At 39.4% G+C, this 19,195-nt stretch overlaps 1 protein-coding gene across 2 annotated transcripts in view; it reads left to right on the top strand.

Annotated features, from left to right (window-relative positions):
• The window catches only part of DERA (deoxyribose-phosphate aldolase), a 118,983-nt gene that overhangs the window by 26,403 nt on the left and 73,385 nt on the right, over positions 1–19,195 (top strand). The window contains exons 1-5 of one of the 2 annotated variants that reach the window (XM_070790019.1): positions 10,217–10,320; positions 11,355–11,443; positions 12,080–12,227; positions 14,109–14,204; positions 17,815–17,949. In XM_070790019.1, the coding sequence (XP_070646120.1) occupies positions 11,441–11,443; positions 12,080–12,227; positions 14,109–14,204; positions 17,815–17,949 (382 nt within the window). In that variant the 5' untranslated portion in view covers positions 10,217–10,320; positions 11,355–11,440. Of the gene's footprint in view, positions 1–10,216; positions 10,321–11,354; positions 11,444–12,079; positions 12,228–14,108; positions 14,205–17,814; positions 17,950–19,195 lie in introns of those variants that run through there. The other variant, XM_019961494.2, reaches the window with a different exon arrangement.

The raw sequence follows: 19,195 nt of genomic DNA, 5'->3' as shown, positions 1-19,195 counted from the left end.
CTCTTTTATAAGGCAGTGATCCTATTTGTGATGGCTCCATCTCATGACCTGGTCACCTCCTGAGGCCTAACTTCTGAATACAATTACTTTGATGATTAGGTTTCAACATATGAATTAGGATTGGGGGAGGGTAAAGCATGCAGAGCGGGTGCTACTGCTAAGTCGCTCCAGCCATGTCCAGCTCTTTGCAACACCATGGACTGTAGTCCGCCAGGCTCCTCTGTCCATGGGATTCTCCAGGCAGAATGTTCTAATCCTAAATGTATAGTTTAGTTTTTACATACCTATATAAGTGAGTTTCAGTGTAATTTGATTTACACATTTGTATTAGTAGAAGGTTAAATATTTACATTTTAAAAAATGTAGTGTATGCTATACACTACTCTTATTTATTATATTTTAAATATTTACTTATTTATTTGTTTGGTTGTGCTGCATAGCACAGCATATAGGATCTTAGTTCCCCCACCAGGGATGGATGGAGCTTCGTGCACTGGAAGCTCGGAGTCTTAACCACTGGACTGCCAGGGAAGTCCCAGATACTTAGATTTTAAAGTTTGGGAAGGAAAAAACAGCTCTTAGTCTGCTATTTTATAGTTGTGAATCAGTTTCTTATTACAAGCTTTTCATATTGGTTTCTGTATGTTCTGTATGTTAATTATTGCTATAAAATAAATTGCTGTTTGATGATGTTAGGTTATGAGACCTGTGGATTGACCCAGCTTCTAAATTTATCTGATTATTTCCTCATGATGTCGTTTAACTTACTTCTGTATCTTCTATATTTTAAGTTGGAAGTTACATCTTATATTAGTCTACTACTAGAACCAGTAGTAGATAGATGGATAGACAGATAGATACATACCCAGCCACACACACATATGTGTGTGTGTATGTGTGCATGGAGCCTTTTATTCTATTCAGGTCTTTCTTCATTAGATTGGATGAAGCCCACCCACCTTGGGGAGGGCAATATGATTTACTCCATCCACCAGTTTAGGCCTTGACCCCATCCATTAAACACCCTCACAAGACACATGCAAAAATAATGTTTAATCACATATCTGGGCACCTTGAGGCCCAGTGAGGCTCCATTTCCCTGATAGCTCAGTTGGTAAAGAATCTGCCAGCAGTACAGGTTCCTGGGTGGGGAAAACCCCGTGGAGAAGGGAAAGGCTACCCACTCTAATATTCTGGCCTGGAGAATTCCATGGACTGGATAGTCCGTGGGGTCAGAAAGAGTTGGACACGACTGAGTGACTTTCACTTTTCATAAGACAAATCTTGTCAAAAAAGAGGTCTTGATTTTCTTTGAATGTTTTACTAAATTCATATACTATAAAATCACAGGCTGTCTCAATTTCATTTATGTGGTATTGTGATTTATAATAAGAAATATATATTTGATGTTCATCTATTCTCCTTGGCACAGAGCTCCTAAACTCTTTGGATTTCCTGTGATGAGGGGATATTCTGGACTTACATGGAGGTGTCTTGGCAGAGCCCAGGCTCCTGCCACTCCCTCTGAGGCACAGGACTTAGGAGTCGCAGCCCCATCACCATCTGGCTGTGGTCACAAGTTGCTGATCTCAAGTGAGAGCAGCAACAGAACCGCCCTGCTAAGCCCAGTCAACCAATAGTGTGAGGAGAAATCATAAAAGAATTGCTGTTTTTAGGCATGACACTTCGAGGTAGTTTGTTACACAGCGATAGGTATGCATGCTAAGGCACTTCCGTCGTGTTTGGCTATTTGCTACTCACGGACTGTAGCCTGTCAGGCTCCTCTATCCATGGGATTCTCCAGGCAAGAATACATTCCCTTTTCCAGTGGATCTTCCCAACCCAGGGATTGAACCTTAGTCTCTTACGTCTCTTGCTTTGGCAGGCGAGTTCTTTGCCACTAGTGCCACCTGGGAAGCCCTTACACAATGATTGATAATAATCAAATCAGATAGGTTGAGATATTCCCAAGTGCAATTTTAGAATTTTAAAATTAAGCCTTGTACACGGGTTGAAATCTCGTTTGATTTGGTCAAGCCCTCTCGTTTGCAGAGGGATAAATTTCAGGGTTGTCTTCTTTGCAATATTTGCAAACAATTGTCAACAAATAATTGTAGTTCACTATGTTTCAAAAACTGGAGACTTTGGATGTTTTATTTACAGAATAGGTTTTTTTTTTTTAAATTTTAGTTTTGGCTGCACTGGGTCTCCATTGCTGTGCAAGGGCTTTCCCTAGTTGCAGTGAGTGGGGCCTCCTCTCTAGCTGTGGTGTGCGGTCTTCTTGCTGTGGTGGCTTCTCATGATGCAGCGCGAGGGCTTTAGGGCAGGTAGGCTCAGTAGTTGTGGCACACGGGCTTAATTGCCCCATGGCACATGGCGTCTTCCTATATCAGGGATTGAACCCCTGACCCCTATACTGGCAGGCAGATTCTTAACCACTGGACCACCAGGGAAGTGCATTCTTAGTTGTTGTTCAGTTTCTAAGCAATGTCTGACCCTTTGTGACCCCATGAATTGCAGCATGCCAGGCTTCCCTGACCTTCACTATCTCCCAGAGTTTGCTCAGACTCATCTATTGAGTCAGTGATGCCATCCAAACATCTCATCCGCTGTCGCACCCCCCGCCTTTTGCTTGCTCTCAATCTTTCCCAGCATCAGAGTCTTTTCCAGTGAGTCAGTTCTTTGCATCAGATGGCCAAAGTACTAGCTCTTCAGCTTTAGCATCAGTCCTTTCAATGAATATTCAGGGTTGATTTCCTTTAGGACTGACTGATTTGATCTCCTTGCAGTCCATGGGACTCTCAAGAGTCTTCTTCAGCGGTTTTTTTTAAAAAGATTTTTTCAACTGATTTTCAAAAAAAAAAGCCAAGATTTAAAAGTCTTATTTATAAAATAGTTCATGACTGACATATGTCAGCTTAGATTGACTGACAAAATTGTTCTTCCTCTTCAAAGAGTCATATGTTCCTAACATTCAACTGATAATAACCAGTAAAGAGAGAGTGCACACTGCCAAGAAGAAGTATTTATTTTTAACTAAACATCAGTTTTCTCACAAACATCAGGTAGTTCATTTATTCTGTGTATATATAAAATATTTAAAATTTGACAGCGATAGCTTGCACTTTGATTGTTAGACTGTGGGAACTTATTTGGATGAAATTATAAATTAAGTGTCTATCACAACCAAATCCAAGTGTTTTTCTGCTTCCTCAGTTTCTTAATAAAAACATTATTTCTATTCTGATGCTATATTCCAACAAAATTTGCATCTGTGGCATCTCTGCAAAATCAAATAATTGATCTGTTCAGTGCTAACCTGTTTAAATTTATAGTGGTGGTCACATGATCTCAGGTGTCTTACCTTCAACAAAATAGACTTTAAAATTTTTTCTTGAATTTAATGTTAGATTTTTTTAAAAATGAGCAAATATTTGAGTTAATTTAGCTGATTTTTCTCTTTAAAACACCCATGACCGGAGTTCACTCTAACTCAAATCCATCAAGTTGGTGATGCCATCCAGCCATCTCATCCTCTGTCGGCCCCTTCTCCTCCTGCCCCTAATCCCTCCCAGCATCAGAGTCTTTTCTAATGAGTCAACTCTTCACATGAGGTGGCCAAAGTACTGGAGTTTCAGCTTTAGCATCATTCCTTCCAAAGAACACCCAGGGCTGATCTCCTTCAGAATGGACTGGTTGGATCTCCTTGCAGTCCAAGGGACTCTCAAGAGTCTTCTCCAACACCACACTTCAAAAGCATCATTCTTCGGTGCTCAGCTTTCTTCACAGTCCAACTCTCACATCCATACATGACCAATGGAAAAACCATAGCCTTGACTAGATGAACCTTTGTTGGCAAAGTAATGTCTCTGCTTTTCAATATGCTATCTAGATTGGTCATAACTTTCCTTCCAAGGAGTAAGCGTCTTTTAATTTCAGGGCTGTAGTCACCATCTGCAGTGATTTTGGGGCCCAGAAAAATAAAGTCTGACACCGTTTCCACTGTTTCCCCATCTATTTCCCATGAAGTGATGGGACCAGATGGCATGATCTTAGTTTTCTGAAAGTTGAGCTGTAAGCCAACTTTTTCACTCTGCTCTTTCACTTTCATCAAGAGGCTTTTTAGTTCCTCTTCACTTTCTGCCATAAGGGTGGTGTCATCTGCATATCTGAGGCTATTGATATTTCTCCTGGCAATCTTGATTCCAGCTTGTGCTTCTTCCAGCCCAGCGCTTCTCATGATGTACTCTGCATAGAAGTTAAATAAGCAGGGTGACAATATATAGCCTTGACGTACTCCTTTTCCTATTTGGAACCAGTCTGTTGTTCCATGTCCAGTTTTAACTGTTGCTTCCTGACCTGCATACAGGTTTCTCAAGAGGCAGGTCAGGTGGTCTGGTATTCCCATGTCTTTCAGAATTTTCCACAGTTTATTGTGATGCACATAGTCAAAGGCTTTGGCATAGTCAATAAAGCAGAAATAGATGCTTTTCTGGAACTCTCTTGCTTTTTCCATGATCCAGCGGATGTTGGCAATTTGATCTCTGGTTCCTCTGCCTTTTCTAAAACCAGCTTGAACATCTGAAAGTTCATGGTTCACGTACGCCTGGCTTGGAGAATTTTGAGCATTACTTTACTAGCGTGTGAGATGAGTGCAATTGTGTGGTAGTTTGAACATTCTTTGGCATTGCCTCTCCTTAAACATACACTAGAAATTTGGGATGTAAAAACAAGCACTATATAGAATACTCATTTTATCTAAATGAGAAGTCATGCTTCATAGTTTTATATAACTGTATCTGCTGAGGCTGTATTAAATTGCCATCATTAAGCACAGGCTTCCTAACATAACTGCTAATATATATTTTTTTTTATCATATCTTGAATAGTTTTCCAGGCTTTGTAAATATCTATGTAATATTCCATGGTATGGATGGATATGTATTTTATTCAACCACTTTCTATTGATGGGTACCAAGGTCATTTTCAGTGGTTTGCTGTGACAAATTCTGCTGTGATAAATATTCTTATATCATTATGTTTTTATTCCAGTAGACTCAACTTCTAGAAGTGCAAGCTTCTAGAATTGCAAAATGTTGTTTTGAGTTTTTCTGATGAGGATCACAGTGCTTTACCCACTCATATTTTATATTTTAAGTAGATATGAATCCTTTTAAGCAGATTTTGGTCTTGGAATCAGTGATATTTTTTTGTAGAGATATTTTGGCATGTGATAAACATTGAAACCTGTATGCAGGTCAGGAAGTAACAGTTAGAACCGGACATGAACAACAAACTGGTTCCAAATAGGAAAAGGAGTACGTCAAGGCTATATATTGTCACCCTGCTTATTTAACTTCTATGCAGAGTACATCATGAGAAGCGCTGGGCTGGAAGAAGCACAAGCTGGAATCAAGATTGCCAGGAGAAATATCAATAACCTCAGATATGCAGATGACACCAACCTTATGGCAGAAAGTAAAGAAGAACTAAAGAGCCTCTTGATGAAAGTGAAAGAGCAGAGTGAAAAAGTTGGCTTACAGCTCAACATTCAGAAAACTAAGATCATGCCATCTGGTCCCATCACTTCATGGGAAATAGATGGGGAAACAGTGGAAACAGTGTCCAACTTTATTTTTCTGGGCTCCAAAATCACTGCGTATGGTGACTGCAGCCATGAAATTAAAAGACGCTTATTCCTTGGAAGGAAAGTTATGACCAACCTAGACAGCATATTAAAAAGTAGAGATATTTTGTTGACCTTTGTCAACAAAGGTCCGTCTTGTCAAGGCTATGGTTTTCCCAGTAGTCATGTATGGATGTGACAGTTGGACTATAAAGAAAGCTGAGTGCTGAAGAATTGATGCTTTTGAAGAATGGTGTTGGAGAAAACTCTTGAGAGTCCCTTGGACTGCAAGGAGATCCAACCAGTCCATCCTAAAGGAGATCAGTGCTGGGTGTTCATTGGAAGGACTGATGTTGAAGCAGAAACTCCAATACTTTGGCCACCTGATGTGAAGAGCTGACTGATTTGAAAAGACCCTGATGCTGGGAAAGATTGGGGGTAGAAGGAGAAGGGGACAACAGAGGATGAGATGGTTGGATGGCATCACCAACTCAATGGACATGGGTTTGGGTGAACTTCAGGAGTTGGTGATGGACAGGGAGGCCTGGCGTACTGTGGTTCATGGGGTCACAAAGAGTGGGACACGACTGAGCGACTGAACTGAACTGAAATGTTGAGAAGCATTTTTTGCAAACTGCAGAGCATGAACTTTTCTGAGAAATGGAAATTCAGAATTTAATTTTTCAAAAGAATATTTATTTGGACATTCTGGGTCTTAGATTCAGCACATAGAATCTTTGATCTTTAGTTGTGGCATATGAAATCTAATTCCCTGATCAGGAATCAAACCCTGGCCCCCTGCATTGAGAGTGTGGAGTCTTAGCCACTGGACCACCACAGAAGTTCCTAATTTTTCATTAAACATACTATTTTGAGCTCATTGTTGCTGGTAGATTTTTTTTTTTTTTTTAAATAAAAAAGCCTAATCCCAAATACATAGTGTATGGGAGTTTGATCCTTGGGTCAGGAAGATCCCCTGGAGAAGGAAATGGCAACCCACTCCAGTATTCTTGCCTGGGGAATTCCGTGAACAGAGCCACCAGGGAAGCCCCATTGGTATCATATACGGTTCATATAATAATAAGGTTCTGTCTGGTGACCTTTGGTGCTAAGGTTTTTGGTGACCATTCTATGGAAGCAGTAAAAGTGGTATCTGACCTTATCATATCTGCCTGGTGCCTAGTAGTCATGTCAGGTTGGCTTTGTGGAAGAGCTCTGTGGCCGTGGATTGGTCATGAAAGTATTGGTGTGGTGAAATGCCCCAGAGACACATTACATGTGCTAATGCCCGGGCTACAGCAGCAGTCATCTTACTGGTCTACTTACTCTAGTCTCCCTCCCTTTCTTCCTAACCTGCGCACTGCTGTCAGTGCCTCTTAATTCCAAAGAGTTAAGTATATTTTGCTTTTACTGTTTAGTAAGGTAATGCATGCTCTTTGTAAAAGTTTTAAGTTAAAAAAAAGTTTTAAGTATTATGTAACTATAAAGCATGGGAAAGTAAAAATCTTATGTGATTCTGCCTCTGAAGACAAACATTGTTATCAATTTGGTCTATATTCTATTATTTTTTTGCACATATACCAACAGAAATATATTTTATATTTTTGGATATTAGATTAGACCTTCAAATGAAGATTCATTCTAGACCCCACCTGTTGGAAATGATGAAGCTCCTAGCACAGTCTCTGTCTTATATCTTTACGGTGTAGAAACTGGGCAAGGCTGAGTCTTCTCACTAATATAAACTGAATATTTTCTGAGCTTGACTGGATCAGATATATATTGACATCCAAGGCTTTAAAAAAAAAAAAAAAGCTAACCTTTTCCAAGATTAAGGTTGAAAGACTAGACACGATGAAGTTGATACTTCAGTTGTTCAGTGTCTAAGGTAAAAAACAAATTTATTGTGATGTGGTGGGCTTAGTGAGCACCTATTTGTGTGCTTGGCATTTGTGAGTGATTCCTAGCAAGTTGCAAATTAGAACTAAAGCTAAACAACACAGGAAAAATAGATATCTGGGTGCCTACAGTAGGAAGAGGTACTCTGTAATAGATGCTGGGATTAAAAATATACTGTGAAAGTGCATCTCAAGAACCGACTGTTTGGGGACAACCATTAAGGCACAGATTTAGTGGTACAATTTTAGGTATAAAAACCCAGAAAGAATGAGAAGTGAAAATGTAGGAAATTTTTAATCTTTCTTACTTTTCCATATTTGAGAAAGTCTAATGAAGTACCACCATGCATTTTTCTCCATTAGGAGCAAAGATAAAATCAAAATACAATATAAACCTCCTTTCATGGAGTTATCATTTGGTATTACACTTTTTAGGAATATTGAGAAGAAGTACAGGAACAGCCATGAACATAAGAGGAAGTGATGGAAAGGTGAAGTGTCAATTTTCAGGGAAAATGATGTCTGTCTCCACGGAGACTTAAGAAAGAAAGACAATAATGATTAAAAAAAAAGTGAAAAGAGTTTTTAAGAACAAATTTATAATTGAAAGAAGGGCCTGAAAGCCTCTGAAATGGCATACTAAGAGGAGCACTGGGATTTTCTCCATGGAAGAGTTTTCTGAAAGGAGTTATCGCCTTCCAATTATGGCTTTACGACTACTCTCCCCAAAGACACATGTGCTTGAAACTCCTCCTGGCCCCCTAAGAGAAACTTCTATGGTCCTGATGAGATTGTGTGCCTTAGAATCACTTCTCCGAGAAAGGAGATGCTAAAGGGTACTCGAATAAAATATTAAAAATTATGAAGGACATAACAAAGGCCAATCAGTCCTTTCTTTTCCCCAGACCCCATAATAGGAGAACAAGGGTTATCTGATGAAATTAAAGAGTAGCAAATTAAATGCTAATAAAATGGGATAATCACTTATATAATTCATTATCATGGGAGGTCACAGAGGCAAATTCTGTGGCTGGATTAACTGTGGGGCTGGCTGATTTTATGACCACTAAAGATATTTTTAGCAGTGGAGGCTGATATTGTGAGAGAAGTGATCCTATTACATTCTCCCAAAGATGGTTTGCAAGGACCTCTGGCGAGTGGTGTCTGAGACGTGTGAGAGCCAGCCTCGTGGGTTCTGATCTTTGGTGGGAAATTGTAGTAAAAATTAGTTTTTAGGGGGATGTCCTCAGGTATTGTATTCACGTTGCAGTCCCAGCTTCTCTCGTAGAGATCCAAAAGTCCTTTATTGAGAAGCAACTGGGGTACAAAGTTTTGTTACACAAGATGGGGAATTCCTGAAGATCTTTTATCTTTTGTCCAGCAGAGTCACTATAGATAGTTAACAGTGCTGTGTTGTATACTTGAAATGTGCTATGAGAGTAGATCTTAAATGTTCTCAGCACACATGAAAAGGAAAAAGAATATGGTAAATGTGTGAAGTAATAGGTAATATTCATTAGCTTGACTGTGGTGATTCTTTCACAGTGTATATGTTTATCAAAACATACACCTTAAATATATTCAGATTTTATTTGTCAAGCTGTGTGTGTGCTCAGTTGCTCAGTCGAGTCTGTTTGTAGCCCTTCAGGCTCCTCCGTCCATGGGATTTCTCAGGCCTGGATACTAGAGTGGGTTGCCATTTCCTCCTGTAGGAGATTTTTCTGACCCAGAGATCAAGTGCTCGTTTCCTGTCTCCTGCGTTGGCAGGCAGATTTTTTACCTCCAGGGAAGCCCTACAGATAGGAGAGAGCATTTCAAAACAAGCAACAGAGATGTCTCCCGGAATTTTGTTGTTTTTGTTTTTGACTGTGCCGGGTCTTAGTTGCGGCTTCAGGATCTAGTTCCCTGACCAGGGATCGAACTCCTAGCCCTCTGCACGGGGAGCATGGACCATCAGGAAGTCCCTCTCCCAGAATTTTGAGCAGCTTGTTTTTTCTTTTCCCTCTTCTGACTTTTTTTAATTTTAATGCTCTAATTTCTAATACACTTTAAGAAATTCTCCTTTGAGGAAAGAATGGGGGTATCCTATCAGCATCTAATAGATATTAATCTTATCAGTGAGGGGATGTTGATCAAGGATTCCTTTAAGCCCCAGTGTTAATTCATTTATGTGTTTATTAATTATTCATTCTCCTGGACTGGGCACTCCCAAATAACTCCCTGCTGGCAGAAATGAAGCCTGTGACATGAATCACACAATGTTTTCCTCCACCATTAGGCGTATCTGTGTAATGAATCAGTACAGGTTCTCCTAGTTCCAAATGTATTTGATTTTGCACAGAGTAGGACTTTTCATGGCTGGGCTTCCTTCAAGAAAGTTATTTATAGTTGAGTGGAAAAGAAATATATCTTTTTAAAAAAAGTTTTGGGCTTCCCTGGTGGTCCAGTGATTAGGACTACGCTTCCAATGCAAGGGATGTGGGTTCGATCCCTGGTCAGGGATCCAAGATCCCACGTGCTATGAGATGAGCCAAAATAAAAAAATAATAATAATAAATAAAAATTAAATTAAAAAAATAAAAAAGTAAATAAAAGTTTTGATACTGGTAAGTCTTTCTTTTTGAGGACTGTGTAAAAAACAAGTGAATGTATTTAATAAAATCTTCAAGTTTTAAATTGTTGTTCTTTTTGCTTCTAGACCTTAGCTGGATCTCCAAAATACAAGTGAATAAACCAGCAGTGCTAAGACGTGCAGAACAAATCCAGGCTCGTAGACCTGTGAAAAAGGAGTGGCAGGTAAGGGCTTTTCTTAAAAACTCTTTCCCTTGCTTTACAAGCCTGATCTCTTCCCTCGAGGCCACAAGACTGAATTTCACTCAAGCTGCATCTCAAAAGATTGCAGCTGTCCATGACTTATTTTAATAATTCATATATGATGAAGATGGGTTGGAGAAAGATAACATGTTCATCCAAACAGGTTAAAATCTATCATTCTTGAGTGGCAAAGCTGCAAATGAATTTGAGGCATTTTTATTCATGAGTGAATTAAATGGCATATTTTCTCAACATACTTATTCAGTTTCTTAGACACACCTTTGGTTGTCTTCTATTTTAATTTTAAAACCTTAACACCTAAACCTGATGGGTCCATTGTTGGAGGCCCTGCAGTTATGAGCCTTGATCTTCTTTGATCATCATGTTTGCTGCTGCTGCTGCTGCTAAGTCGCGTCAGTGTGATTGACTCTGTGCGACCCCATAGACGGCAGCCCACCAGGCTCTGCCATCCCTGGGATTCTCCAGGCAAGAACACTGGAGTGGGTTGCCATTTGCTTCTCCAATGCATGAAAGTGAAAAGTGAAAGTGAAGTCGCTGTCATGTCTGACTCAGTGACCCCATGGACTGCAGCCCACCAGGCTCCTCTGTCCATGGGATTTTCCAGACAAGAGTACTGGAATGGGGTGCCATTGCCTTCTCCACATGTTTAATGTACAATTAATTTTCCCAAATTATCTTTCAAAATTTGCAAAATGGTGTTTTGTAGAGTACTAGTGGTCAGCATATTCTTCAGTATGTACTAACCAAAGACATGCTATACATCTCAGGACTGAAAGGAATTCAGAGTTCATTCCACAAGTGAGGCAAAATATCGTGATTGAATCCTTTAGGGTAGCAGGTTGCATTTTGCTCATTCTTAGAAATAATCTGATTGAAAAGATAAAAGGAATTTATTTGAATGAGTTGTGAAATGTGAATATTGTTTTAAAATTGAAATTGGATTAAACTGGAAAAAAAAAAAAAGAAAGTAGACTCTTTATCGTGTCTCATTCCAGGTCCCAGGGCTGGAGGTCTAATACAAGATGGAAACTTTTGTTCCCGAGTTCTCCCTTATCAGGGTAGAACCTTCCCAGGTCGCTCAATGGTAAAGAACCTACCTACCAATGCAGGACATGCAAGAGACGTGGGTTCCATCCCTGAGTCAGGAAGATCCTCTGGAGAAGGAAATGGCAACCCACCTCTGAGTCTCCTTGTGTTGAGATGCAAAAGTCACACGTGGGGAGACTTGTTCTATTAGGAATTTCCATTTGGGGTATCTGTGGAAGAAAAAAAGTTTATAAGCTATTTTTTCCCCTTTTATTTTACTCTGTGTAACATTCGTCTTTTTGGTTAAGCTTGAACACATCAGAATGTATGCCTCGGAACAGCATAGACGGGAGATTTTATTTTATTTAAAGCAGTTTGTTTTAAAAATTTTTTTGATGTGGACCTTTTTTTTTTCTTTTGGTCTTTTTTGACCTTGTTACAGTATTGCTTTTTTTTTTTTTTAATGTTTTGGTTTTTTGACCCCAAGGCATATGGGATCTTAGCTCTCCAACCAGGGATTGAACTAGAACCCCTTCTTCCCTTAGAAGGTGAAGTTTTAACCACCAGACTACCAGGGAAGTCCCTAGACATGAGATTTTAGCACCCTTATGTACCTAATGGTTTTCTACTAACTAACTGTATTGGAGATTAATTATTTTTTTTTAAGCCTTGTTTTTACTTTTCTTCAAACCAGGCTGCATGGCTCCTGAAGGCTGTTACCTGTATAGATCTTACTACACTTTCAGGTGATGACACGGCTTCCAACATTCAAAGGCTGTGTTATAAAGCCAAGTATCCAATCCGGGAAGACCTCTTAAAAGCTTTAAATATGCATGATAAAGGTAATGTGTATAGTCTGTCTGGTGTTTACCTTTTTTACAGTAGCAATCACTGAATCTAAGAAGACTTAAGATTTGGATGCTGAAAATGATAGTAACAATAAAATCTGTGATAGAATTGTGTATGCAGAGTAATAATTGAGATTCTTCTCTGAAAAACAGCAGAGAGAGAATCTGAGTCTCATTTTTAGGTCAGTTCTTTCCCATCATGGATTAAAGTTGCAAGTATTGAGTTTCTTTATTTTTTGTTCCAGTTCTTCAGTTTTGGAAATTTTCTGTCTAGTGACTCAAATACTATGATTCTGATTCCCTAGCCACGTGTAAAAAAGCCAGTCTCATTACTTAATAATCACATCTCATACATAAAGTATTTTCTGTGAGTAAATGAAATGCTTTTGAGAATAAAATACAAATGGGAAATATTGCCGGCTTGTATACTGGGTTAGATCTTTTGAAAAAAAATGTTATATTCACTCTCTTCATGTACATGAAAGAAAGGACTTTCTTAAGTTGCCATAAGTTTAGAACCTCAACATTTTAGAAATGCAGGAGACTTTGAGAGTGAATGCCCTTGTTTCTAAATGTGAAAACTGAGACCTGGAGGGTGAGAGGACAGTGTGCCTCATTCCTCAATGGGCTAGTTTTAGGAGCCAGATCTAAACCATGCAGGGATCTTTCCTGGTTCTTAGGTGCCTGTCTCTAATGAATGCAACTAATGCTGCATTGACCCAATGCAGGTATTTTTTTCACAAATAGTTTGTGTTAATAGATGACTTATAGATATAAACAGCTGCATAGCATTTAGAAAGTATTTAGTATGTTTCTTTTACACTGACGATAAAACACCTACCATTTATAACACTTCAAAGCAGCAGCTTTATATGAGTCTTATGCTACCGTTTAATAGTGTCTCTTTGATTTTTTAATTTAAGAGCTTATTCCTCAAACTGAGGGCTCCAGATCCAGATTTTATTATTTTCTGCAGAAGAGAGACTAGGATTAGTGACATGTCATTTTGCAGTGCACGCATACCTTGTGTTATTGCACTTGGCAAAGACTCTGTGTTTTACATATTGAAGGTTTGTGGCAACCCTGCATTGAGTAAGTCTGTGGGCATTGCTTTTCCAACAGCATTTGCTGACTTCTTGTCTCTGTCACATTTTGATAATTGTCTCAGTAATGCACACTTTTTTGTTATTGTAATACTCTTTTTGGCCATCTGTGATCAGTGATCTTTGACGTTACCATTGTAATTATCTGGCATTATGTTTTTAAAAAGTACGTACCTTAATTTTAAATTAAGGTACGTACTTTTAAAGATAATGGTATTGCACACTTAATATTGACTGCAATACAGGGTAACCGTAACTTTTATATGCACCAGGAAACCAAAAACTTCCTGTCACTCATTTTATCGCGATACTTGCTTTATTTCGGTGCTCTAAAACTGCACCTGCACTATCTCCAAGGTCTGCCTGTACTATCTTGCAAGGTTCACTTCTATTTTTATTCATCTACTGTCGTGTGTGACCCCTGTAAAAACTTAGATTTTGTTACCTACATGAAATAAAGCATTTTCATTGAGTCAAAGCCACTAAGTTTACCATTTAGGATATTTTTTCAACAAATGGTACTATATTAACCTCCAGGAACAATGTATTAAAAATATTTTATTCTCTAAGGATGAGGAAATGATCCATGTTGTCAAGAACTAGAAGGGAATGTGGAAAGTAAAAGCCTTTTAATTTGTTGCAATGTCGTAGGAGGATTATTTTTTCTCTGATTTTGATTTCTGCCAATGTTGAAGTATAAATAATAATTAAAAGCATATTGTGTGACTTGAACTTCACATGAAGTAGGCCGTTATGCCTCCTTTCTCCACAGGCGTCACTACAGCTGCCGTTTGTGTTTATCCTGCCCGCGTGTGTGATGCAGTGAGAGCTCTAAAGGCTGCAGGCTGTGACATCCCAGTGGCATCAGGTAAAGCCTGTGGTTTCTGTTGTCATTTTTTCAGTGTTTCCCATCAACTCAGACACCTTGAGGTATTACCTATATAGTTATTTTATTTATTTTTGACCGAACTTTAACTTTCTCTAGTTGGCCGTGAGCGGGAGCTACTCTCAGTTGCGGTGTGCAGGCTTCTCAGTGCAGGGGCTTCTCTTGTTGCAGAGCACAGGCTCTGGGTGTGCGGGTTTCAGCAGTTGTGGTGTGTGGGCTCAGTAGTTGCGGTGCGTGGGTTCAGTTGCCTGAGGCCTGTGGGATCTTAGTTCCTACACCAGGGACAAACTCATGTCCTCTGCATTGCAAGGCAGATTCTTAACCACTGGACCACCAGGGAAGTCCCTATCTATATGATTTTATGCTGCCGTACTACTCTCAGTCATTTCCAACTCTTGCGACCTCATGGACTGTAACCACCAGGCACTCTGTCCATGGGATTTTCCAGGCAAAAATACTGGAGTGGGTTGCCTTTTCCTTCTCCAGGGGATCTAATCTGCCTCTTCTGCGTCTTCTCCATTGGCAGGCAGATTCTTTTTTTTTTTTTTTTTTTTGATTTTTTTATTAGAGGAGCCACATAAATGTGGCTGCTTCAACTTTTTAAAAAAATTTATTTTAATTGGAGGCTAATTATTTTACAATATTGTATTGGTTTTGCCATACATCAACATGAATGTGCCACGGGTGTACACGTGTTCCCCATCCTGAATCCCCCTCCCACAGTGAACCACTTGGGAAATCCCATATAGTTTTTTATTATGATTTTAACCAGTCTTGTCTATTTAATTGATTGTATTTATTCATTCTTTTCATATTTGTCAATTGCCTGTTGAGTAGCAGACATGATATTAATTCCTAAGACTACAGAGCTGTTGGCTTTCCCAGTAACTCAGCGGTAACAGCATCAGCCTGCCAGTGTAGGAGATGCAGGTTCAACCTTAAAGGAAATTCAGTTGTTAAGGAGGAATTGTCAAGTTAAAAAAAAAAAATCATAATGTAGGACATATTATTTTTTTGTAAAATATAATAATAAAACTATGCAGAAGATACAGTTGTAACTCTGAGTGCAGAGTGATTTATTCTGCAGAGTATGGTAACACTCAGAGGGTAAGGGGCTGCTGCAAAGAGATGTAACTGCATTGGGTCTTAAGGATAAGGAGGAGTTTAGAGAGTGGATAAGCTAGGAAGTGGGTTTCCCAGGGGCCAACACACCTGGGAACCTGCCTGCCAATGCAGGTGCCAATGCACCTGGGAACCCGCCGGCCAATGCAGGAGATACAAGAGAAGCTGGTTCGATCCCTGGGTCAGGAAGATCCCGTGGAGGAGGGCATGGCAACTCACTCCAGTATTCTTGCCAGGAGAATCCAATGAACAGAGAAGCTTTGCGGGCTATGGTCCATAGGGTCACAAAGAGTCGGACACAACTGAAGCGACTTAGCAGCCATGAAAGCTAAGGAGTGGCATTTCCAGCAGAGGAGCTGGCATGTGTAAAGGTGCAGAAGTGCATTCAGGGAACTGAAATGGTTTGCAGGTGTTGCTTCCTAAGGTAGGACAAAGTGAGAGCTGGGGAGTTGAAGCTGGAGAGGTAGGTGGGGGCCAGACCCCATGGGGAAACCTTACCAGGCTGTGGTATTTGGGTTTTATTTTGTTGATGGGGAAGATGCCAAGAGATGTTAAGTAGAGAATGCCATGATCTACTTCATAATGTAATAAGTTAGGTGATGGTAGTGGATAAATTAAAGGGGATTGAAATGGAGTCAGACTGATCATAGTCCCTGTGGGAGATGACAAGAGCCACCCCCAAACCTGAACAATAAAAGAGGGTATGTTCAAGGATTACTGACTTAAAGAAAGATGCAGTAGGAGAACAAGGCATGAGGGAGGGGAAAGTCCTCCTGAACGCTTCTCTGTGTGTGTACGTTTACAAATGGGTAGATAGATACTAAATTAGATTCTCCTTTTAAAAGATGTTAGAGGAATATCCTAGTGGTTTAAAGAAGGAAGCTGAGAAGATCATTAATTTATTTTGTTAGGGATACATCAAGAGAAACAAAGTATACAGTATTTATATATTAATATAGCTTATTCGTGAAGATTCCTGAAGTATTTGGCAGCTTCACCTTAATCAGCCTTCATTTTTCATTCAGTTCAGTTCAGTTGCTCAGTTGTGTCCGACTCTTTGCATGGACTGTAACCCCATGGACTGCAGCACACCAGGCTTCCCTGTCATCACCAACTCATGGTGCTTGCTCAAACTCACGTCCATCGAGTCAGTGATGCCATCCAACCATCTCATCTTTTGTCGTTCCCTTTTCCTCCTACCTTCAATCTTTCCCAGCATCAGGGTCTTTTCCAATGAGTTAGCTCTTCACATCAGGTGGCTAGAGTATTGGAGTTTCAGCTTCAGCATCAGTCCTTCCACTGAATATTCAGGACTGATTTCCTTTAGGATGGACTGGTTGGATCTCCTTGCAGTCCAAGGGACTCTTAAAAGTCTTCTCCAACACCACAGTTCAAAAGCATCAATTCTTCAATGCTTAGCTTTCTTTATAGTTCAACTCTCACATCCATACATGACTACTGGAAAAACCATAGCTTTGACTAGACGGACCTTTGTCAGCAAGGTAACACCACTGCTTTTTAATATTTTTCATTAGGCTCAATCAGTTCAGCTTTTCCTTTACACAACAGGGAAACATACTTTCCTCTAAGGTAGCAGACCGAAGGAATTTAATAACATTAAGGAAACATGAAAGGTTACCTTTAGACACAAGAATGAAATCAGTGATAAGCATGTTAAAAATGTTAATACTTTTTCCAAAAGTGTCATTGTGTTTTTATTTTCCTTCTGTTCAATATGGGAGACCTGGGTTCGATCTCTGGGTTGGGAAGATCCCCTGGGAAAGGGAAAGGCTACCCACTCCAGTATTCTGGCCTGGAGAATTCCATGGACTCTATAGTCCATGGTGTCGCAAAGAGTTGGACACAATGGAGTGACTTTCACTTTCACTTTCATACTTGGGGCTAGTTCTTCCTGACTCACAGCTGCTTCAGTTTTGTGGACTAATTAGGTGCTTTTCCATCATGCAGTATCTCCCCTTTATTCTTATCTGCTTGACTGTTCATTTGAAGATGGGCAGTGGATGGAACATGTATTTCCATTTGGTTACAACAGCTATAAATATGAATGAGTAAGTCATAATGGCGATAGCCAACTTGGTCAAGAGTAGGATCCAGGATTAACTAGTGTCCATCCACAAGGCTACTACTACTACTTTATGAGTATCACTGTGATGATGACATATCTTCTTAATCACTATTTTCCTAAAGCTCCCCCGTTAGCATCTCTGCCAGCAGCTTAATTTCAGATCTTCCAAAAGATATACTACTAGTATTTATCCGAGTGTCAGTGCTATATAAGATCGCATTCAGTTTCTTCACAGTTCACTTTGCAAGGTATGCATGAAGTTCTAAAGTGTCATTTATACTTTGGTCTGAACACTGATTTTTTTTAGCCTGAAATTCTTTGTTGAGATACTGACCAACTGAAATTTGTCTCCCTCCCTCTCTTCCTTCCTTCTTTCTCTGCTAGTGGCCACTGGCTTTCCAGCTGCACAGACTCATTTGAAAACACGATTAGAAGAGATAAGATTGGCCGTGGAAGATGGAGCTACGGAAATCGATGTGGTGATTAACAGGACCTTGGTGCTGACAGGCCAGTGGAAAGGTAAGGGCACGTGCTTACCCAAGGGACTCAGTCATTCCGTGGTCAGCCAGATGGCAAGGACCTGAAAAGAGGCAGCATGGTTTGGAAGTCACTGTTCTAGATTACAAGTTGCTAGGTCAAAGGGTGAATGGAGGAGAAAACACGACTAAGACTGCTCATCCTTGTTGCTTATAACTCTGGGCAGATGCCCACCTGCATGAATTTTTTATATCTCTTTTAAGGAATCAGTTATTCCCAAGCAGTGAATTATTAACTTTTGCTCTATTCTCTGCTGTTTTGTTACTCAGTACAATACAAAAATCACCCCAGGCAAGTATTTTATGCAGAGTTTATTTTAATATGCTGGAGGAAGCTTCCCTTTTTTATGTTAATCTTTGTGGATTTTGAGGATGTGGGATTATTGATTAGTTTATGAAGTCTATTTTTACTCCTGTTCTTGGACATAGCTCCTTTGGATTTTGTTCTGTATTCACCTTCAAGATTTGTGGTTTACTATCAAGTCAATTACAATAAGACATTGCCCAGTCCAGTAACAATTTGTTTCTTTTTTTAAGAGACTGATTTTACTTCTACGTTAAATATATTTTATATACTTAGAGATTTTTTTTAAGTTAATAGACTATTTTTTAGGGCGGTTTTAAGTTACAGGAAAATTGAGCAGAAAGTATGCAGTTCCCATATACCTCCTGTGTGCGCCCCACTGCATACAGTTTCCCGTATCATTAACATCTTATATTATTGCAGTGTATATGTTAGAATAGCTGAAGCTGAACTAATAACATTGATAATTACTTAATCAAAGGAGGTAGGATGTGCTCAATCATGTCAACTTTTCTGACCCCATGGACTGTAGCCCGCCAGGTTTTTGCAGACAAGAATACTGGAGTGGGGGTTGCCATTTCCTACTCCACAGGGATTGTTGATAGCTAAAATAAGTACAATTCTGTATTAAAAAAAAAAATCATTGTAATATGTAGCTTAATTGAAAATTTTTAATGAAATCATAGGATAAAATCAGAATAATGTATTGTTTCTTTAGCTATGTAGCTATCAAATAAATGGCATATTTTATTCTAATTACAAAGGGTAATTTGTAATTAATTAATTAAAATTAATTCCCACTGTTAATTAACTAGTAATAAAGGAAGTTGGTGTTCTACTTAATCTCCTCCCCTACAAATAACCCTTGATAACACTGCAGTGCACAACTTTCCAAGCCATTTCCCCTTCATAGACACACATGCAA

Source organism: Bos indicus, chromosome 5, assembly GCF_029378745.1.
Source record: "Bos indicus isolate NIAB-ARS_2022 breed Sahiwal x Tharparkar chromosome 5, NIAB-ARS_B.indTharparkar_mat_pri_1.0, whole genome shotgun sequence".
NCBI classification, from domain to species: domain Eukaryota; kingdom Metazoa; phylum Chordata; class Mammalia; order Artiodactyla; family Bovidae; genus Bos; species Bos indicus.
Note: the sequence above shows the minus strand (reverse complement) of the source record. Positions and strands in the feature narration are given on the sequence as shown.